At 47.2% G+C, this 23,377-nt stretch overlaps 1 protein-coding gene across 1 annotated transcript in view; it reads right to left on the bottom strand.

Moving 5' to 3' along the window:
• The window catches only part of KREMEN1 (kringle containing transmembrane protein 1), a 150,602-nt gene that overhangs the window by 51,772 nt on the left and 75,453 nt on the right, over positions 1–23,377 (bottom strand). The window contains exon 3 of the mRNA XM_030219872.1: positions 18,935–19,026. Within this exon, the coding sequence (XP_030075732.1) occupies positions 18,935–19,026 (92 nt within the window). The remainder of the gene's footprint in view (positions 1–18,934; positions 19,027–23,377) is intronic.

Consider the following 23,377-nt stretch of genomic DNA (forward strand, 5'->3'; position numbering starts at 1 on the left):
CCCGTAAAGCGGCATACCCGGCCGTATTATCAAAACAAGATGGGCGGCCATCTTTTGTTTCGATAATACGGTCGGGGCCGGCCAAATCTCAACTTTTGGGCTGGCTTTAGAGATGGCCGCCATTGGTTTTTGCCGATAATGGCAATCTCAAACCTGGCCAAATCCAAGCCATTTGGTTGTGGGAGGAGCCAGCATTTGTAGTGCACTGGTCCCCCTCATGTGCCAGGACACCCTAGGGGGCACTGCAGTGGACTTCACAAATTGATCCCGGGTGCATAGCTCCCTTACCTTGTGTGCTGAGCCCCCCAAATCCCCCTCCAAAACTGTACACTACTACCATAGCCCTTAGGGATGAAGGGGGGTACAGTGGGTTTTGGTGGGTTTTGGAGGGCTCCCATTTACCACCACAAGTGTAACAGGTAGGGGGGGGGTGGGATGGGCCTGGGTCCACCTGCCTGAAGTGCACTGCACCCACTAAAAACTGCTCCAGGGACCTGCATACTGCTGTCATGGAGCTGGGTATGACATTTGAGGCTGGCATAGAGGCTGGAAAAAATGTATTAAAATTTTTTTTTTTGGGTGGGAGGGGGTTGGTAACCATTGGGGGAGTAAGGGGAGGTGATCCCCGATTCCCTCCGGTGGTCATCTGGTCAGTTTGGGCACATTTTTGAGGCTTGGTCGTGAACAAAAAGAGATCCAAGTAAAGTTGGCCAAATGCTCATCAGGGCTGGCCTTCTTTTTTCCATTATTGGCCGAGGCCGGCCATCTGTTAACCATGCCCCCATCCCGCCTTCAGTACCCTGCCGACACGCCCCCTTGAACTTTGGCCAGCCCTGCGACAGAAAGCAGTTGAAGCCGGCCAAAATTGGCTTTCGATTATACCGATTTGGCCGGCTTTAGGAGAAGGCCGGCTATCTCCCGATTTGTGTCAGAAGATGGCCGCCCTTCTCCTTCGAAAATAAGCAGGATAGTAACATAGTAGATGATGGTAGAGAAAGACCTGTATAGTCCATCCACTCTTCCCAACAAGATAAACTCATATGTGCTACTTTATGTGTAAACCTGACCTTGATTTGTATCTGCCATTTTCAGGGCATAGACTGTAGAAGTCTGTCCAACACTAGCCCCAACACTAGCTCCCACCACCGGCTCTGCCACCCAATCTCCGCTAAGCTTCTGAGGATCCATTCCTTCTGAACAGGATTCCTTTATGTTTATTCCACGCATATTTTAATTCCGTTACCCTTTTCCTCTTCACCACCTCCCGCGGGAGGGCATTCCAAGTCAGTGTGTAGCTAGACACTGAAGGAGAAGGACATACTACAGGAGGCTCTGTGGTTGGAGGAAGGGAGGGGAGCAAGGCCTAGCTCCCTTCCCAGCCATGAGGCAGGGCTCTGGGGAGTGCTCCTCAGGGCAGGGCCCGGCTCGGGAAACGGCCGGGCCCAGCTACCAGGAGAGACGGAGAAGCAGCTCTCAGCCGAGCCTGGCCCCTGGGAGAAGAGAGCGGAGTCCCCTGGACCGTGGAGCCTCGAGGTCCAGGGGGGACAGTGGACCCAGCACCCCTCCCATGACCCAGCGGTTACCGGGTAAGGAGCACGAAGAGCATGGGAGGGGGAGGCAGAGGGTGAGAGTCCCGCAGGCCCAGAAAGTGGCAGAACAGAGGATGGAAGAGGGTCAGCAGCTTCAGCCGGTGCTGGACCCGTTGTACAGTGAGGATGAGTGGTCTGAGGAAGAGGAGGAGGAGGGGGTAGGGCAGCTGGGAAGCAGCAGCCCTGATTCTTCAGCCAGAGATATCGTGGACAGGGTGAGGAGGATTGAAGCCCTGGGGAAGGAGGTGGAAGTGCTGGGGAAAAAACTAAACAGGGCTAGAACCCTGCAGAAGTTGGCCCCAGCAGCACAGAAGAGTCTGTATGGAAAGGAAGAAGCTCGTTTGAGAAAGCAGCTTTGCCTGAAAAGAAAGGTGTTGGACTCCCTGAAGAAGGGCTCTGATAACCCTTTAAGGGAACTCTATATTACCAGGGAAAGATTTCAACCCAGGACAGTGCCAAACCAGAATCAGCCAGAGGAAACAGGAGAGTTGGTATCTAAGGATTGTTTTACAAAACACCAGGTTGCAGTAGATAATGTGGTGGGGACAAGCAGTCAAGACACTTTACAATTTATGAAGAATCTAGCAACTCAGAACCCTGCAAACCTTACCTTAGAGGCAGCTGCGAGGGAAGGAGTTGAAGAGACCTCAGGTGGTGCTGCAGAGACTATGGCTGAAAACACAATGGAGTTGGAACTCAGTCAGCCTACACATTCTGCTGTCTTTGAAACTGAGGACGGTGACTTGGGGTTTTGTGTTATTTCACAAAAAGTGCCTGCACTACCCAACACTGATGCAGGCAACAGTTTGACAGGGAATGTGAACACGGGAAAGCATACTGACATTGGGAGCGTGGACACTAATGAACAGCAGGTCTTAGGGCTGCAGACACAGGTGAGCTTAGTTAGCTCCCTGATTGAGGCACCAGGTTTTCAGCCACAAGTGGTGGATTCAGCAGCACAGCCAGGCTCAGGGAATCCCAGGCACAGAAGGGAAGATGAGATAAACTCTGGCTCTGTAAAAACTGTAAGCAGCCTCACGCTGGACCTGCCGGTGCAGGGAGAACAGAGCTCTCCTCAGAGTGTATCAGCAGTCTCTCTGACAGAAGATATTGCTGGGGGATCTGCAGCCCAGGCAGAGGGAGCTCACTCCCAGGGAAGCATTGTGAAAGCTAAGGACTGTTCAGAACTGGTTATAGATTCCAGGGGGCTCAGTTCTCTGGGCACTGACTGTGGGCAGGGGGGAGGGGGAGGGGATGATGTTCAGGATATGTTGATTTGTGATGTGAGGGAGGGGGGTAAGGGGTAAGGGGCAGAGGGTTTGGGGAACTGTTCTGTTGGTGAAAAGGTTGGTGAACGGGTTGCTGTTCCAGTTTGTGGAAGGGGGGAGGGGGTTGATGGGGAGATGGTAAGGGAAGGTAAAGGGGGTGGGCAGGATCAGCAGGTGGGGGGGAAGGGATCTTCAGGCAAGGAAGGGATAAGCTCAGGGAGGAGGGGAAGTCAGTGGAGGCAGGGTCAGCCCTCCTTTGCAGATGTGGTTAATAGGGAAGGAGGAAGAGGGAAGGGGCAGTTTTCCTTTAGTAATGACACAGATGCTGGGTTCAGGGGAGGTAGGGTTATGGGCAACCGCCCAAGAGAAGGAATGTGGTCCAAATCAAGTGGGTGGGGGAGGGGGGAATGCCTTCACGTGATACAGTGTTGAAACTAGTTTTGGGGTTAGGGTTTGTCCCAGAAGACCTCTATGCCTGTATTCATCCAGTTAATCTCCCAGAATACGATGTCAGTTTTCTGACCCAGAGAGGCATGGAGGTCTTCTGGGAAAAGTATGAGGGGGTAAGAGGAAGGGGGGATTGGAAATATTATAGGGTAGTTCCCATCAGTCGGCCAGATCTGGTGCAGGTAACTCTGCTAGTCCGTAACGAGTCCATCTCAGGGGCAGACTTGGCCTTTTGGCTGCACAGGTATGCCGAGTTGAGGACTCCATTGACCAAGCTCCCTGATCCCAGTAGAGTCTGGGCGGGGGGGTGGGGGGCTTTGGTTAAACTTCACCAGGTAGGGCAGGTAGTACAACACATTCCTTCAGCGGCTTTTATTGGAAGGGACAGAATCCTGTGTTTTTACAAGGGGACAGCCAAGACAATGTTTTCGGTGTGGGTCTTTCCGCCATTTTAGCATGTCCTGCCCAGTACAGCAATGTGCTAAGTGCGGATCGAAAGATCATCCCACCGAAGAGTGTTCTTCGATCAGGTGCAATCTTTGTGGTGGTCTGGGGCATGCCTTCCGGGACTGCCCTAGGGCGTCGCATAATGGGGGGAGGGAAGAGGAGGCGCAGGAGGAGGGGGTGGGGGGAGGGGGGGTTCAGGGTCGGGATCAGGGGGCAAGGGGGGCACAGAGGGAGGTTGTGGAGGTGGGGGTTCCAGAGGCAGCAGCACAGGTGAGGAAACAGGGGCAAGGGCTGGAAGGGGTAGATGAATGGGCCCAGGTCCCCAAGAAGCAGAAGGGGGTGAAGGGGAAGGGTAGAGGGATTTCAGGGGGGTCAGGAGAGGGGGCTCGGCAAGAGAGGGAGACAGGAAACCGGTTTCAGGTTTTGGCAGAGGAAGAGGAGGTGGTGGAAGAAGGGGAAGGGGTCGGTGGGGTTGTGTGGGGAGGGGAGGAAGGAAAGAGGAAATTAGAGGGGGTGGAGGGAGAGGGGGGTAAGCGTAAGAAGAAGGGGGGGAAGGTTAGGAGGATGGAGATTAGTGTGGAGGGTGGGGGCGGGTTGGACGGGGAGGGGGGGAAGAGGGGGGGCAGGAGAGGGGGAGAAGCTTATGAGGCGATCGGATAGAATTCGAGCTCTACAGGGGAAGGATCACGGGAGTGAGAGGGGGAAGGTTCAGGGGGTGGGAGGGGATCAGAGGGGGGAGGGGGGCAAATAGAGGAAGGAGGGCGGGGGGGTTTGTCTTTGTCTGAAGAGGAGGGGGGGTTGGATGAGTCGAAGAAGGGAAGGAAGAAGGGCGGGGGGGAGGGGGTGGGGAAGGAGGGAGGTTTTGAAGCCGGGGTTAGGGATTGGGCGGAGGAAGAAGTGGTTGAAGAAGGGGTCTGGGCTCTAGGTAGGGGTGATGTGAAGGAAGCAGTTCAGCAGGAAGAGGTTGGGAGACAGTCATCTTTCCCTACATAATGGCAGGTATTATATTATTATTTGCCACTCTGAATGTGGCGAGTGTGGCCTCCCAGAGGGCGCAATGTTTGGCCTTTGAGGGCCTCTCCACGATCCAGGCAGACTGTTTCCTAATCCAGGAGACACGCTTGCAAACAATGGAGGCAATCAGGCGTGCGAGGAGGGCCTGGAGATGGGGGCCTTCGGTTTGGGGCTTGGCAGGGGACAGGTATGGGGGGGTAGGGATATTATTTAAAACACATAAGGTACAGATTCAAAGGGTGATGGAATTAGGAGTAGGGAGGTGTTTGGTGGTGGATGTTTTGTGGCACGGGGTGGCTTCCCGGATTATTAATGTTTATGGGCCACAAAGTAAGAGGGAACGTTCACAGTTATTTGGTAAAATTAAACCTTATTTATACACGGCACGTCAGGTGGTTTGGGGGGGGGATTTTAACACCATTTTGAGGAAACAGGATAGTGGAGGAAGGGCAGCGCAGGTGAGGTATGATGGGATACGGCTAGCTGGGATAATGAAAGGGGCAGGGTTGGTAGATGTGCACCTTAAATTTTCACCAGAGGTGGAGGGTTTCACATTTGCACGGGGACAGTGTAGGAGCAGGATAGACAGATTTTTGGTCCGGGAAGGGGCATGCGTTCGGGGGCCCAGGTTGGTGGACGTGGACTTCTCGGACCATAAACTGGTGTTGGTGGAGGTGGGGGGTTGGGCGGGGCATAGGCCGGGGAGGGGGTTATGGCGGCTTAACCTTAAATGGGTTACCGATGAGAAGGTCAAGGAGGAATATCGGGCCTTTTTGAGTGACCAGCTTTCGATCCAGGGTATTTTTCCCTCCATTGGAGAGTGGTGGGAGTTAGTGAAGAGGCGGACGAGGTTTTTTTTCACCCGTCAAGCTCGGAGAGAAGGAAGGGAGAGAACTCGGCTGTGGACTGCCATTAAGAAACGAAGGGACTATCTACTCTCCAATGGAGGGAGAAAGGAGGATATTCTGGATTTGCAGGAGCAACTTGAAAAGGTCCAGTATGATCGATATGCCTCCTTGGTCTATGAACGGGACTTTGGGAAATTGGTCAGCCCAGACCCATTTATGTGTTGCAAGGAGCGGAGGGAGCATAGGATTGTGGGGGGTTTAAGGGACATGGGAGGGGTAGTTCAGGTGTCGAAGGAGGGGATTCTAAAGGTGGTGGAAGAGCACTTTGCACGATTTTTTTCAGATAAGCAAGTGGATAAGGAAGTGATGGGTCACTATATTGCGGGGACACCGGGGGTGGGAAGGGGGGGCCCGTCTCTTCAGGCCCTGTTGCGCCCTGGTCGCTGGGGGAGGTAGAAGAGGCCATTGGGGCCTTAAGGAGGAAGACAGCACCAGGGCCAGATGGACTCACAACAGAGTACTATCAGGCATTTAGGCACCTTCTGGCCCCAATCCTGCTGCAAGTCTGGGAGGCTGCACGTCAGCAGGGGGTTTTACCCCAATCCCTGACCGAGGCAGCGTTGATTCTTCTGAGTAAGGGAAAAGATCCAGAGTCCTTGGCCAACTGGCGTCCGATTGCCCTGCTCAATGGTGATCGGAAGATATTCGCGCATATGCTTCTGAATAGGATGAAGGAGGTGGTGGGGGGGGTGTTGGCAAGTTCACAGGCCTGTGGGATTAAGGGGAGGGGGGTTCTGGAGGCAGCAGCTTGGGTAAGGGAAGGGGTGGAACATAGTCGGGGGGAAGGAAGACTAATGGTGGCATTAGATCAGGATAAGGCTTTTGACAGGGTACAGTGAGCGTTTCTTTGGCAGGTTTTAGAGCACTATGGGTTTCCTAGGGATTGGGTGGCTCAATTACGTTTATTGTACACGAGGGCACGGTGTTTTCCCCTGGTGAACGGTTGGAAAGGGAATAGGTTCGGGGTGACAGCAGGGGTGCGGCAGGGATGTCCTTTAAGCCCGGTACTTTATGCTTTTGCAATTGATCCCTTTGTTAGGCGGTTAGAGCAGGGAGGGAAGGAGGGACTTCTGGGGGTGGAGGTGTGTACAGGGTCTCAATTAAGGGTGGTGGCTTACGCTGATGATGTCACGGTGTGGGTGGCGGACACAACAGAGGGGGAGAAATTGAAAGGGGTCATTTCTGGGTACTCACAGGCTACAGGGGCTTTGATAAACTTCCAGAAAAGTCAGAGTCTGTGGGTGGGTCCTCCAGGGGGCTCTTTTGATTTGGGAGGGGAGTTTCCGGAGGCCATTAGCAGACTGCGGGTATTAGGGGTATATTTTGAACAGGGGGATTATGCAACCTTTAATTGGCAGCGGTGCATACAGGGAGCTAAGGAAAAGGTTGACAGATGGAAAGGGTGGAGGATGTCCATGACTGACCGGGTTCAGCTGATTAAATCTCACCTGGTGCCTATGTTTTTGTTTATCAGTTATATTTGTTTGTTGCCAGTGCATTGTTATACCACCCTATATAGTGTTTTTTTTCAGATGTTGTGGGGGAATCGGCTGAACCCGGTCAAGCGTAACATCACATACTTGGCCCGGGAAGAGGGGGGAGTAGGGATGGTAAACCCTGTACTTTTCTTTAGCTCCCTGTTTATTCAGTTTAACCTGGGACGGGCACTGGACAGAGATCCGCCAGGATGGGCAGGTAGCGTTCTGTCTTGGTGGGAGAGATTCTGGCTCCCGTGGAAGTTGGGAAGGAGGGTGCAGGTGGTAAGGAAGGGGGCTCCGGACCAGGTTGGGTACTATAGGCCCTTAGTTCGGCTGGTACGAGTTTGGGGAATTTTGGCAGAGGAAATAAAGACAGGGAGGAGGGAGGTATGGGTGGAACGGGTGAGGTCCCAAACATTCTCATCGCCCCTGGTACTGAAAGATGCACCTGGTCCAGTGCTGAGGCAGGGCTTGCGGTTGGTGGCCTCACGGAGGATCCCGCCGAAATACAGAGACATTGCTTGGCTGTCTTTTCACGGGAAATTGTATGTCAGAGGGAATATTAACTACAGGAATGTGCAGGAACGGGATTGCCCAAGGGGGAGTGCGTGGGGAGGGGAGGAAACGATGGAACATTTTTTACGGGAATGCCCTTTTACACGAATGGTATGTGGCAGGGTAGCAGCATTATTACACATCCCGAGTTTTAACTCATATTCATATGCAGATTGGGTTTACGGGCGGCAGGGGGGAGGTGGGTGGTTAGATCCGGTGACGGAGTTCCTCATCTCGGTGATACTCCGGTTTAGCCTCTGGATGGCTCGGTGTGGGGTCTCCTTGCACCAGGACTACCGATCAGCCGACAGCGTTAGTTGGGAGGTGGTTCGGGCGGTCCAGGGGGTAGCCCAGTGGGAACGGGTGGCGGAGGGGATAGCAAGAACCAATGTTTGGTGGAGGCATGTGCACTTGAAACCTCCATAGAGGGGTTGGACAGTTTATTTTGAATTGGCTTCGAGTTTTATTTGAATTTTATGTTCATTTAATTTCATTTTAGGATGGGTGGGGGTTGACAGTGTATATAGGTAGATAGGTGGATTTAAGGTGGGGGACTTGTTTGTATATATTTGGTTTGGGGTTATATGTTTCTGTATGGCTTTGCGTTTCTTTTTTAATAAAAGAGTTCTCCAAGCATCCACCACTCTCTCCTTGAAAAAATACTTCCTGAGATTTTTCTTGAGTCTGCCCCCCTTCAATCTCATTTCATGTCCTCTAGTGCTACCACCTTCCCGTCTCCGGAAAAGGTTAAAGGCATGTTAAAAATGCTAATGCACCTTAGTAAACGTATCCGTTTGGCAACTTTTTCCTTTTTTTTTTTTCTATAATATAACTTGGGAATATAAGCTATGTTGTTTTTTTTTCATGGGGCTAGTGCCGGGCAGACTTCTACGGTCTGTGCCCTGAAAAAGACAGATACAAAACAAGGTCAGGTATACACAAAAAGTAGCACATATGAGTTTATCCTGTTGGGCAGACTGGATGGACCGTGCAGGTCTTTTTCTGCCGTCATCTACTATGTAACTGCATGACCACTGTTCTGAGGATCTGGAGTGATTTTAATATTTGTTTTGCTGCTCAGTTATCTTTTTTTTCTTATTCAAGAAACAATGTAAAAAACTATCTTCAAGAAGTTTGTTAAAATTAGTTCAATAAGATTCTCTGGTTTTTTTGCTTCCCAAGAGACCGTCTTGGTTTTTTTAATGATTGTAAACCGCTAAGAACCTAAAGGTATCAGCGGCATAGAAGTATAATGTAAGGTAGTGTCTTGTAATTAAACTCCTTGCCTGAGAGCTTGTGACATTCACAAATTCAGAGAATGAGATTGCTGGAAACTAGAATAATACAGCCCAGGCCCAAGACATTATGAAAATGTATAAAAGCGAAAGGAGGAAAAGAATATAAGCTGCAAAAGAGGAAACGTTGTCAGACAGCCTTTGTAAACATACAAAGTTCAGCACCAGGCCTTAGGCTCTCTGGTTTTAGAACTGTCGCTGCCAGCAGCATGTGTCATAACGTAACGTCTCAGCACGAAGAGCCCTTTTCTCTGAAACCCCTCGGTCCTTCTGACCTCGGTGACTAGCCCCATCGTCACAGTTATGGAAGAGGTCCAGGTTAGCGCATAATAAGGCCTTTGATATGGCCAGCAGATGGCTCCATGTCACTTAGGCCAGGCTCAGCCAGTTCAGGCTTTGCCCCCTTGAACGCACAGAGATTCAGCCCTGCTTTTCTCGGAGACCCTTATGAAGTTCATAATATGAACTACATCTCCACACTTGCAAATAGCACAAAAGCCAACGTAGCTCAGCTTGACCTGGGTCACAGGGATGTCCGGGAACACTAACCTTTGTATATTTGGAGAATGTGATCAGACCCTTCTCCTACTGTGAGATCAGCCTCAAGCAGACTGTGATTTCTTTTCATGATCCCATGAGACTTCCTTGTTTCTCCCTCTCACTCCCCCCCCCCCCCCCCCCCAACACCCCACCTCCTGCCTGTGTGTTTAATCCTGTACCTCTTTGAGTATTTATAAACCCTTTTCCCATTGTGAATTTCTGTGGTAGCAAAGCCACACCCTTGCTGGGTTGTGAGGGATGGCCAAAATTACTTGTGAACTATCATAAGCAGAAGGGATCATTCCAACGCAAGCCACATTCCCTTCCATTCAGAAAACCACAATGCCAAAGGCAACAATGGAAAAAAAAAGCCTCAAACCTCTCCAGTTTTTTTCTTTAAATTTTAACTGCGTATTAACTTCTTTCAGCTTGATATTCTCTGAAGCAGCAGAGATTTGTTTTGGAGTCACTTGACCCGAAGGGTGGACAGCGCCGTGCAAAACCTCTTTTAAACAAGACCGTGGTATGGCTCTCCCCATCGGGGTCTGGAGGGACCCGGATGACACTGAGAAATAGGTGCAGGTTTACGCTGGCAAGTACTTGGGATCGGGTCGTGATACAGCAGCTCCAGCGCAACTCTGGCTGTAGGTCGATGTGATTGATTTAGAGCAAAAGAGCAGGCTTCCACTTAAGCTACGTTTTCTGGTTCCATCAAAAAAACTGAAGCCAAGTGGTGATTTAACAATGTTTTTTGGAAGGGTTTTGGTTTTTTTTAATGCCTGTGAAGAGTGAGATGAGATCCCTGTTAAAATCCTACCACCTACAAAGCAAATACATGAGGTGGAGGTTGGGAACTGAGACTTTTTCCCTTCCAAACTTTTTTATTTTTACTCTTACCTTGAGTTCCTGATTTTCATTTTTTAGAAAGAGTTGTTTTATGACTTTTGTTGCTCTTTCTATCCACTTTTGCATTTTTGATAATTGATGGCTGTCCACATGGCAGCAGCCTTCAGTGACAGTCAGGATTTGCTGGCAGTGAGAAGAGGGGCTGATGCTGAGCTCCTGGGCCAGGCTGTCAGGAGATGGCTTCAGAGTTAGCAAGTAGATATCCAGAGCAAATCTCAGGAGGGTGTTTCGCTGTGTCGCCAATACTGTGTCTAGGACTCCATCTGCTTGGACCCACACAAACCACATCATCACCCAAGTTAGAAGAAGCAAAGCCAGGAAGAAGCTCCCAGGGGAGACAGGAAACAGAATACTTGGAAGGTATTAATGTACAAACAAATCGTTTTCAGAGACAGGGAAGCAGGACTAGAGTGCAGGAGTGGCCTAGTCATTGTGACGTCCAAGGGTGTCTGGTTCAAATCCCACTGCTGCCCTTTGTGATCTTGGGCAAGCCACTTAACCCTCCATTGCCTCCTGGGACAGAGAAACATCCTGAATGTACCTGAATGTAACTCACCTTGAGCTACTACTAAAATCCTAATAAATAATATCCCTAGGCAGACCCCCCCCCCCCCCCCCCCCCCCCCCGCAACCTCAATTCATCAGGAAGTACTTTATTACGGTGGATGCCTGGAATACTAGCGTGGTGGAGACAAAACAATGAAGGAATTCAAATTCAAAAATGCGTGGGATAAACACAGAGGATCCCTCTCTAGAAAGAGGATGCAATTAAAGCCTGACATACACACTTTGAACAGGACATAGAGGGGTCTGAGCTATAAGAAGCAGCAGGGCATAACTCTGGCTGCTTCACTGGGCAGATTGGATGGACCGCACAGGTCTTTATCTGTCGTCATTTATTTTATTTGTTACATTTATACCCCACATTTTCCCACCTATTTGCAGGCTCAACGTGGCTTATATAGTACCGTAATGGCGTTCGCCAAGTCGGTTGATAACAAATACAAGGTTATATTGTGGTCTAATGAGTTAGGTGTGTATCAGGCACCATGAAGGTCGAAGGGAGTGAAGATTGTATATTGTCCAGTACGATCCTGTTGCGGTGTTTTTTTTTTTTCTAGTATTGCTTTTTATTCTGGCGGGAAGAAAATTGTGTTCGCTGTTCTGAATGTTCTCCCCGGATACTCAGGCCTGCCGTGACACGTCCGATGCTGCCGTGGTGCTCCATTGCGAGAACAGAAGCAGCGACATGAACCAACCACTGGCTGTAGATGCAAATAACTTGATTAAAAGAGAGAGACACTGGTGTCTGTCAGTCTGTCCTACCGTTTGAATGGAACTCAAAGTGTTTCGGCAGTAGAATGTCTGCATTAGGGGTTTAGTCAAATACTGATGTCAGGACAGGATATTTATAAGAATATATGGGATTTGTAGTATGGAGTGTTCCCACAATTTGGGTTTCTGCCTAGAACCTTGTGACCTGGCTTGGCCACTGGTTGGAAAACAGGATACTGGGCTAGTATTAATCCGCAAATGAACCTTTTCCGGAGATGGGAAGGTGGTAGAACGAGAGGACATGAAATGAGATTGAAGGGGGGCAGCCTCAAGAAAAATGTCAGGAAGTATTTTTTCACAGAGAGAGTAGTGGATGCTTGGAATGCCCTCCTGCGGGAGGTGGAGAGGAAAACGGTAACGGAATTCAAACATGCGTGGGATAAACATAAAGGAATCCTGTTCAGAAGGAATGGATCCTAAGGAGCTTAGCTGAGATTGGGTGGCAGAGCTGGTGGCAGGAGGCGGGGATAGTGCTGGGCAGACTTATACGGTCTGTGCCAGAGCCAGTGGTGGGAGGCAGGGCTGGTGGTTGGGAGGCGGGGATAGTGCTAGGCAGACTTATATGGTCTGTGCCCGGAAAAGGACAGGTACAAATCAAGGTAAGGTATACACAAAAAGTAGCACATATGAGTTTGTCTTGTAGGGCAGACTGGATGGACCGTGCAGGTCTTTTTCTGCCGTCATTTACTATGTTACTATGTTAGATGGACCATTGGTCTGAGCCAGTATGGCTATTCTTATGTCCATGTGTTCAAAGTCATGGACTTGGCCCACGTTTGTTCTCAGGGGCTCCAGGACCTTGTCCAAACCTCTGCGTAATTACGGCTGTGTGAAAAACACTTTCTAGCATTTTTATTCAACCTGCTGCTCATTAGCGTCATGGAACATGCTGGAAACAATGACAGGCTAAACAATGTGCCTTGTTTCACCCCATTCATGATCTCATAAACTTCTATTCTGTCGCCTCGCAGCTGTCTCTTTTCCAGGCTGAGTCGCCCTGATCTGTTCGGTCGTTTCTTCCTAAGGGGGTCTTTAGCAAAAGAGGCCCGAGAGGTGTGTGTCCCCTTTATCAGTCTTATTGTCCTTCTTTGAACCTTTTCCAGCTCCTTTGGGCCACCAGAACTGCACACAACACTCGAGCCGCAGACACCAGGGACCTACAGAAGCAGAAATCCCTACCATTGATTTGCTGGGCTGAAAATGTCAATGTATTATCCACAAAATGACTTCAAGATCGTTATGACAGGTAACAACTCCTAATTCACAAATAATGAGTGGAGTGGAACAGGTGGATGTGAAGCGTCTGTTCACGCTTTCCAAAAATACTAGGACTAGGGGGCATGCGATGAAACTTACGAGAGAAGCTACACTGGCTCCCACTCAAGGAACGCATCACCTTCAAAGTATGCACACTAGTCCACAAAATCATTCTTGGTGAAGCCCCAGCCTACATGTCCGACTTAATAGACCTACCACCCAGAAACGCCAAAAGATCATCCCGAACTTTCCTCAACCTCCACTTCCCAAATTGCAAAGGCATAAAATACAAAGTGCTGCACGCATCAACCTTTTCCTACATGAGCAAGCAATTCTGGAATAAACTACCATGCAACGTGAAAACGATCTACGAACTAACCAACTTCCGCAAACTATTAAAGACTCATCTCTTTGAAAAAATCTATTGAAAGGATCAAAACAAATGAATTACACACACACAGTTAGCAATGCATCAATACACTCTCTTCCATACTCTCATCCCCAGTAATTTTATCACATTTAAATCTCAATTTACAGATAAAATATTATACCCGAATGTTCTCTTGCTATTATTCTGTTGCCTTATCAGCATCTGTTGTTCTTCCACTGTTCCACCGTTCTTTTCCATGTTTATTCCCTTAATGATACTTTGACTTTGTCCTAACTTAACTCCTCACAATGTAACCCATAATCGAGTTGTAACAAATTGTATTTCCATCAATACAATGTATTGTAAGCCACACTGAACCCGCAAATAGGTGGGAAAATGTGGGATACAAATGCAATAAATCTCTCTATATAAAACACACCTCCAACATTCTAATGAAGCCTCACTTTCCCAACGTTCTAAAGTGAGGCGGCAGAGACCACTTTTTGAACATCAGTGTTTGCCCCACCCACGCGCTGCTGATTGGCTGTGCCTCAGGTGATGCACACAAAGTACGGTTCCACCTCCCAAACACTCACATGGACTTAGAAACCACCAAGCCTTTGAATGGGACCGGTGCTGCAGAGGAGCAGGAGTGGGACAGCAAAGAAAATGCAGCGGCGTTCAGGAAAAAAAAAACAAACACACACGAGTCCCGCCCCTTCCTGAGGAGGGGGTAGCTACCAGCACGGGGACCAACCGTGAGGAAAGCGCGGACGAAGAACGCCACTAAACAACCACTACATCGCGGACCTTACTCTGCAAGCTGTTCATGCAGTGAGTCTCCAAGCCGGCGTTCAGTGCCTATAACAGAGACTTCCAAACACATGCGCCCTCAGCCCCGCCCCCCCTACAGAACGCCACCCACATTCCACACTAAAACCAAACCAACCCCCCCCCCAAAAAAACCATCCAAACGGAAACCTCTGGCGCCCAACCCCCCCCCTAAAAAAAAACGGATAATAGCCCACCTGAGTGCCCAGCTGAAATCAGTACCTACAAGGAGACCTCCAGACACATGCGCCCTCAGCCCCGTCCCCCCCTACAGAACATCACCCACATTCCACACTCGAAAAAAAACCCCATATCTAATCCTACTGCCTGCCTGCAACGGATCCCTCTGGTTTCAACAAAAATACAAGTGCCTACAAATACCACATCAGAGTGCCCTGCTGAATTAAGATTACTGTATCACACTCACACGCAGAGAATCACCCCCTACAAGCCACAAAAACCCCCCACATCTAATATGGACAATCAGCATCACTCACTAACACACATACATACAACCAAACTGCCCACCACCCAAAATGCCACACACTGCCATGGACAGACAACATCTTGCTTTCACACTCATACACACACACTCCCTCCCCCAACCCCCTTAATACAAAAACTGAAACAGTAAAAACCTACATCTCTCTCTTACAAACACCCACAGACTCCCATAATCCCCCCCCCAAAAAACACAAACACTCATACAGAACAACCCTACCCCACAAACACCCCCCCACAAAATGGCACACACACCCACAGACACCCACAACCCCCCTCAAAACCACAAACACTCATACAGAACAACGCTACCCTACCCCACAAACACCCCTCCCCCCCCAAAAAAAATAGCATACACCCATAGACCCCCAAAACCCCCCCCTCAAAACCACAAACACTCATACAGACTTTACAACTTAAAAAAAAAAACTCTTTTCCTTTTAAAAAAAAAAAATATATCCCTTAATATCAAACAGAAAAAGAAAACAAAAAAAAAAACCCCACATGCTAGCGCCCGTTTCATTTGTTTTGGAAACGGGCCTTTTTTACTAGTAAATAAATAAACTACAGTGTAGTAAATTTAAAACAAACCGGAGAAAATGTTTCTTCACCCAACGCATAATTAAACTCTGGAATTCATTGCCGGAGAACGTAGTGAAGGCGGTTAGCTTGGCAGAGTTTTAAAAGGGGTTGGACAGTTTCCTGAAGGACAAGTCCATAGACCGCTACTAAATGGACTTGGGAAAAATCCACAATTCCAGGAATAACATGTATAGAATGTCTGTACGTTTGGGAAGCTTGCCAGGTGCCCTTGGCCTGGATTGGCCGCTGTCGTGGACAGGATGCTGGGCTCGATGGACCCTTGGTCTTTTCCCAGTATGGCATTACTTATGTACTTATGTACAACCCAGTATTTCGTACCCGTAATATCACATGAACAATACAGCCAGTAGGGCCCCCACCCCGGTGGGACAGCACTTCACAGAACCAGGACACTGTACCAGTGATTTCACAGTGAGAATACTGAAAGGTAACTTTAAAACCATACAAGAACGTAAGACCTTTGAAGTCAGAATGATTGAATATTTTAACACCCAACAGAAAGGACTTAACAAGGATCTGGGGTTCCTAACCCATTATAAACCATAAAGCTGTATCTCTCTGTTGATCACCCCACCCCTCACCTATCCACACCCATCCTGTTAGAATATCAGTGATATGCTTTGATGTCCCCATGCATACCTCCGACCCACCCCCATCCTCCCATCCTGCCAGACTGTCATAGTAATGCTTGAATGTTTTCACTTATATACACTGTCAGCTAGCACATTTGCTTATTTCTGATCTGAGGAAGAAGGGCAACCTTCGAAAGCTAATCAAGAAATGTATTAAGTTATGTCCAATAAAAAAGGTATCATCTTATTTTCTTTTCCATGTTTTATTTTGTTTGATTTCTATTGGTACCCGTGGTTGAGATTACTGTCCACATTAAATTTCATCTGGTAGATAACCAGCCTCCTGGTCTCACAAGATCCTCCTCACTCCCCTCTGGTGTTTTAATGACTTTGAATAAGTTTGCATCGTCCACAAACTCATCACTCCTATCGTCAGACCATTTCTAAATATCGTAAACAGCACAGGCCTGTTCCCCCCCCCCCCCCTTGCCCTGGGGGCTCCATTACTTTCCCTTTTCCATACAAATAACTGATCATTTAATTCTACTGTTTATTTATTTAGCACATTTATACCCCACTTTCCCCCACATTTTTGCAGGCTCGAAGTGGCTTACAATGTACTGATAAGGCTATCGCCGGACCAGTGGTTATACAAATACAATTAGATAGGATAGAAGGAACAGGGTAAGAAGGAAAAAGGGTAAAGAGACTAAGATGGTCCATGGATCTGTTATTAGGTTATAAGTTGAATCCTTGGAGTAGGCTTCCTGAGATAGGCTGGTCTTGGGTTGATTCCTGAGGTTTGAACAGCTATTGGCAAGGCATTCCATATGCCAATGACTGTTTCATTTCCTAAAGAGTCTGTCATGAGGGACTTTGTCAAATGCCTTTTGAAAATCTAAATACACTATAGCAACTGGGTCACCATTATCCACTTGTTTTCATCTTCAAAAAAAGTAATAAATTGATGAATTCAAGCTGACTCGTTCCTATTCAGTGGTGTGGAAGCATAGCCTAGTGGTTAGAGCAGCAGGTTGACCCAGAGAGACCAGGGTTCAAATCCCGCTAACACACCCTGCGGCCTTGGGTAAGGGCACCCAGACAAAATAGCCTTGTAAGAAAATAGCCCTTAACAAAATGGCTGTTTCCACAAAATAACCCTTGACAAATTAGCCCCTGTAACTCAAAAATAAAAAGTATATAAAAATGGCTACCGAGGACGCATCTTTGCAGCTCCTGAGGAACTTTCTTTTAAGAAATTGGTTTTTGCCTAAGATTACCTTACAATGCCGAAAAGAAGGGGGAAAGCCGCGGCTATCGGCCCCCAGCGACTTGAAACCCCGGTTCGAAGCGGCACGATTGAACTGTTCCTACAGTGGGCCCAGGCCGCTAGTACGCCGACGCGCGGCTTGCTGTTGTCTCCCGCAGCAGTTGAAAGCATGCGAAAGACACTTGAGCTGGAAGTTTCACTGAGCCCGGACGCTCGAACACCTCCTCCTGTGTTTCGCGAGCTCTCACCTTTGGTGGCGTCGTCTCCGAGTCGAACTCCGGAAGGAGAGGTAGCAGTAGGGACGCCGGGGGCGATTGAAGATCAGGAGAGAGCTGAGCTGAACGGAATATCGACAGAGGAGAGATTTAGCTCCAGTCGATCAGGAAACACACTGCAACAACAACTGACGGAGATAGGAGCCTTCACATTTGCCTTAACACAAACTAAACCCCCCGAAGTGACTCTTGAATCCCTTTGGACACTTATAATAGATTTGGGCAAAGCTTTAGTAACCCAAATGCAGAAGGTTAAACAAGATGTTGAAAAGTTGGAAGACAAAGTAGAACAATTAAATTCACAGGTGGGACAACAAGCCAAAGATATTCAACAACTACATGAAGTTCAAAATGTAGTTGTAAAAGATTTAAGTAATTTAAGACGAAAAGTGGAAATAATGGAAAACTTTTCTAGAAGTAACAATCTTCGATTTCTTAATTTTCCTTATTTGAATACTATGGCTCCTAAAGAGATGTTAAAGTTATACTTTAAAGAAATTCTTCAAATAAAGGAAGAGGATATGCCTCCTCTGGCACAAGTATTTTATATTCCATCTAGGAATTTACAACAACTAGAAACCCAACCTTCAGATGTATCCGCTCTGTTAGAGCTTTCGGACACTGAACAAGTAACACCTGCTACTTTGATAGTTACGGTAGTTTTATCTCCGGATAAAACTTGGATATTAAGATTATTCTATAAAAATTCGGCAAAACTTTTTAAGGGTTTAAAGATCAGCATCTTTCCGGATGTATCAAGGGAAACACAGCTGCGCTGGAAGAAATTCCTACAGAAGAAACAAGAAGTGCTCACTTTGGGGGCAACATTTTTCCTTAAATTCCCTTGCAAATGCCTAGTCACCTACCAAACCGAAAAGTTTGCGTTTTTTGATCCTATTCAACTTGAGACTTTTATAACATCTAAAAGGACAGTTGGAACTAGTTTTCCAACTAGTAATAATGTTCAACAGTAATATAATAACGGCTAAGATGCGTTTATTCACTCTCTTTATATGTTAATTACCTGTTTATTCGCTTCAACTGAATTGTATTTTTGAACTCCCTTATGGTGGACTTGTATTGGTTAGAGGAATATTTATGATGATAATAGATTTTCCTGAATTTTTGTAACCTCTAAATTCCAATTTTTCTTAGAACAAGTTGTTATGCTTGTAAAATTGAAATTTATAAATAATAAATTAAAAAAAAAAACTAAAAAAATAAAAAGTATAAGCTATCCAAATGGAACAAATCCTTAATGAAAAGAAGGCGAGGGAGATTAACAAGTGCAATTATCAGTTAACGTTTCTCCCCTCTTCCCATCCCATCCCTTCAGATGACTCTCTCTCCACCAATAATGCCCTTCTCTCTCCCATCCAGCATCACCCCTCAGCCTCTCATCCCCCCACCATTCAATATTGCCCAGTCTGTAAAGAGCTGCCTTTTAGGTTTAGGGAAAAGAGGTCTACGTACTTCGACAGGCTGGGATGTCGCAGTATTTCCAGTACACACCATCCTCGTGCTCTGCAATGTAACACCAGGGGCTGACGTCACCGTCGGGGTTCCTGGGAAGGCAGAAAAGCACCAGAGCGACAGGTTCAGTTTCATCTTCCAACATGAAAAATAAAATACAAAGACTATGGGACATACCGTGAAGTTACATGGTAATACTTTAAAAATAGTTTTTCACTCAATGCATAGTTAAGTTCTGGAACTCGTTGCAAGAGGAGGTGGTAAAAGCAGTTAATGAAGCAGTTTTTAAAAAAGGTTTAGATAAATTCCATAAACTGTAATTAAGGCAGACTGGGGAAAACCACTGCTTATCCCTGGGGGGTTAGTAACATGGAATCTTGTTACTGTTTGAGGTTCTGCATGGAATGTTGCTACTATTTGAGATTCTGAATGGAATGTTGCTACTCTTTGGGGTTCTACATGGAACGTTGCTACTATTTGAGATTCTGAATGGAATGTTGCCACTCTTTGGAGTTCTACATGGAACGTTGCTACCATTTGAGATTCTGAATGGAATGTTGCCACTCTTTGGGGTTCTACATGGAATGTTGCTACTATTTGAGATTCTGAATGGAATGTTGCTACTCTTTGGGGTTCTACACGGAATGTTGCTACTATTTGAGATTCTGAATGGAATGTTGCTACTCTTTGGAGTTCTACATGGAATGTTGCTACCATTTGAGATTCTGAATGGAATGTTGCTACTCTTTGGGGTTCTACATGGAATGTTGCTACCATTTGAGATTCTGAATGGAATGTTGCCACTCTTTGGGGTTCTACATGGAATGTTGCTACTATTTGAGATTCTGAATGGAATGTTGCTACTTTTTGGGGTTCTACACAGAATGTTGCTACTATTTGAGATTCTGAATGGAATGTTGATACTCTTTGGGGTTCTACATGGAATGTTGCTACTAACTGGGTTTCTGCCAAGTACTTGAGACCTGGATTGGCCACTGTTGGAAACGGGATACTGGGCTAGATGGACCATTGGTCTGACCCAGTATGGCTATTCTTATGTTATTTATTTCTATTTCTTTATTTATTTGAATAACTGCACAGTCGAAAGATACATCATGGCAGTGAACAGAGCATAATTATATAACAAAGATAGAATTACTAATAAAGCTATAGCTAAAACCAACAAAAACCAATCAGACAACAACTAGAACAAGACTGGAACAAAAGGAAGGACTGTACAGTGTAGCACAACAGTAATCGCCATGGACCACAGTGTAAAACTGAAAACTGAAGGAGCCAGGCATGAGGTTCGTTCCTGTCATGGTATGAGCATAACTAACCCGTTTGGAGAAATTGGCTCAGGAATTGTGAGCAGAATGCTGTAAAGAGAAAGCTGAAACAAGCAGAGGAAGACTCTCAATACCACTAAGGATTATTACTCGACACTCTTCCACTCCCTCTTGCTCATCCTTAACTTCCAGTCTAGCTGCTGATAGTCTTGCATTGGCTTTTGTTGAGGAAGTTCAAAATTTAATATCTTCACTACAATCGAATTCCTGTTCAGCCTGTTAATTCTACTGGCAGACATCCCTTTGGTGGCTGGTAATTTAAGCTCCCTGGACCAAAGTAAAAGCTTTCATAAATTTATACTGCCATCCAGGGCCACCGACAGACCCAGCCGGGCCCGGGGCGGGACCGGACCACTGCGCACCCCCCACTTGAGCTGCCGCTGCACTGCCCCCCCCACACTCAGGCAGCTGCCGCCACCGTCCCCACCCCCTTTACTTTCCCGTGACTGCTGTTGTCCTCTCCTGCTCCTGCTGCATGTCACCCAGGACCTGGATGATTGCAGAAGGCAGCAGGATTAGGAGAGAGACCAACCTCCTTGAGAGAGTCAGACCCATCCCAGAAGCAGGCGGGCAAGAAGAAGCTTGCCTGTGCTGGGACCGGCCCCCCCCCCCCCCTTGGAGGCCAGGCCTGGGGAATTTTGCCACCTCCCCCCCTTTCGACAGCCTTGCTGCCTTCGTCTTTGGAGATATCGTGTCTGGTCAGTTCTCTTAAGTCCACAACTGCTCCACCAGACCCTATTCATTTCTCCTGAAACACAGTGATCTCGATAGGCTTGACTTTATCCACACCGCTCTTGATCGAGGGCAGGACGTATTGATTCCCTTACTAGATCTCTCTGCCACCTCTGATTTTGTGGACCATTCATTGCCTCTCTTTTAGTTCTCTGAGCTTCAAGTATCAGGCATCATTCTAAATTGTTTGATTCTTACCTTTGATCAAGATTTTTCTCAGTCCTGTTGTATTGTGCTTAAGCAATCATCTTATTACTGATATGACGATTGTAATCCGAGTTTCTTTTGTTGCTTCCCTGTCCTATTACTATTTTACCCTTTACATTTATGATTCCCACATTTAGTAGACCTGTTATTAAAGCGCACAACTATGGAATGGACTCCCAAAAGCTGTGAAAATAATCTATGACCAACTAAACTTCAGAAAATCACTAAAAACCAACCTCTTCAAAAAGGCCTACCCCACCGATCCAACGTAAATCCCCACACCCAGCAACACAACACAACCAATGATCGTACTGGACAATATAAAATCTTCATCCCTTCCATCCTCATGGTGCCTGATACACACCTACCTCACTTCGACCACAATACAACCTGTATTTGTTATCAACCAACTGGCGAACGCCTGTACGGTACCATGTAAGCCACATTGAGCCTGCAAATAGGTGGGAAAATGTGGGGTACAAATGTAACAAATAAAAATGTGTAGACTGATCTACAGACATGTACCTCCTGTTATTTAAACGTGGGAATGTCTCGACAGTAACCTGCACAGGCATAAAATACAAGCACAAAACCTGCCGAAATTAAACCTAGAATGACAACACAGACATTATGCCTGCTTGAAAGCAGATGTAAATTCATCTGCCTAAAATATTTGCCTGTATTTTTTAATGATATGTGCGTAAATCAGGAGTCTGCCCACCCTCTACTCCACAAGCCCTTACCACTGTTCCGCTACCTCAATCCCAGAATGCTCAGCATACAGTTAAACCCAATACTGAAAAGTATGTAGCCTCTGCTACCAGAGTCCACTCTCAACCAGTCTACCCCAGACTCATGGACTGGGAGAGTGATTTCAGCACACGCCGAGAGATTATGCTGTATAGTACTAGTGGTAAAAAGACTTGATGGAATTACAGTGATTTTTCTGGAGGCATGCACTGCTTGCTAAGTCAGACAGCTGCTTCTACCATTCTCTCAGGGGGGGGGGGGGAGGGGGGAAGAAGAAAAAAAAGGGGGGGTCACAACAAACCCAGTATGCTAGAAAGCAAGCAACCAATATGAAGTCTCCAGGAAACCACAGGGAGTTATATCGGTATATTTTTATAATTTAAACCCAGTAGTGTTTATATATATATATATATAGATATATATATATATAGAGAGAGAGAGAGAGGGAGAGAGAGAGAGAAAGAGAGGGAGAGAGAGAGAGAGAAAGAGAGGGAGAAAGAGAGAGAGGGAGAGAGAGAGAAAGAGAGGGAGAGAGAGAGAGAGAAAGAGAGGGAGAGAGAGAGAAAGAGAGGGAGAAAGAGAGAGAGAAAGAGAGGGAGAAAGAGGGAGAAAGAGAGAGAGAAAGAGAGGGAGAGAGAGAGAGAAAGAGAGGGAGAAAGAGAGAGGAGAGAGAGAGAGAGAGGGAGAGAGGGAGAGAGAGGGAGGGAGAGAGAGAGAGAGAGAGAGAGGGAGAGAGAGAGGAAAGAGAGGAGAGAGAGAAAGAGAGAGAGAGAGAGAGGAGAGGGAGAGGGAGAGGGAGAGACACTCTCTCTCTCTCTCTCTCTCTCTCTCTCTCTCTCTCTGGGGCTCTTCAGCTTGGAGAAAAGGCGACTGAGGGGAGATATGATAGAGGTCTATAAAATAATGAGTGGAGTTGAATGGGTAGACGTGAAGCGTCTGTTTATGAATCGTAGAAACCTTTTCTTCACTCAATGTGTAATTAAACTCTGGAATTCGTTGCCAGAGAATGTGGTAAAGGCAGTTAGCTTAGAGGGGTTTAAAAAGGTTTGGACGGTTTCCTAAAGAAAAAGTCCATAGACCCTTATTAAATTGGACTTGGGGAAAATCTACTATTTCTGGGATAAGCAGCATAAAATGTATTGTACTGTTTTGGGATCTTGCCAGGTATTTGTGACTTGGATTGGCCACTGTTGGAAACAGGATGCTGAGCTTGATGGACCTTTGGTCTGTCCCAGTATGGCAATACTTAGGTACGTATGAGCTGTATATGTGCTCTGAATATGCCCATCAGAGAGAAATACAACCTCGCATAGATTTTATTTATTTGGGCTTGATATACCTCAAAATAGATCCAAACAGGCAACTAAGATGCTGCTCAGAGTAAGAGGGAAGGCATAGGTGCCCG

Source organism: Microcaecilia unicolor, chromosome 11 (genome assembly GCF_901765095.1).
Source record: "Microcaecilia unicolor chromosome 11, aMicUni1.1, whole genome shotgun sequence".
Lineage (NCBI taxonomy): Eukaryota > Metazoa > Chordata > Amphibia > Gymnophiona > Siphonopidae > Microcaecilia > Microcaecilia unicolor.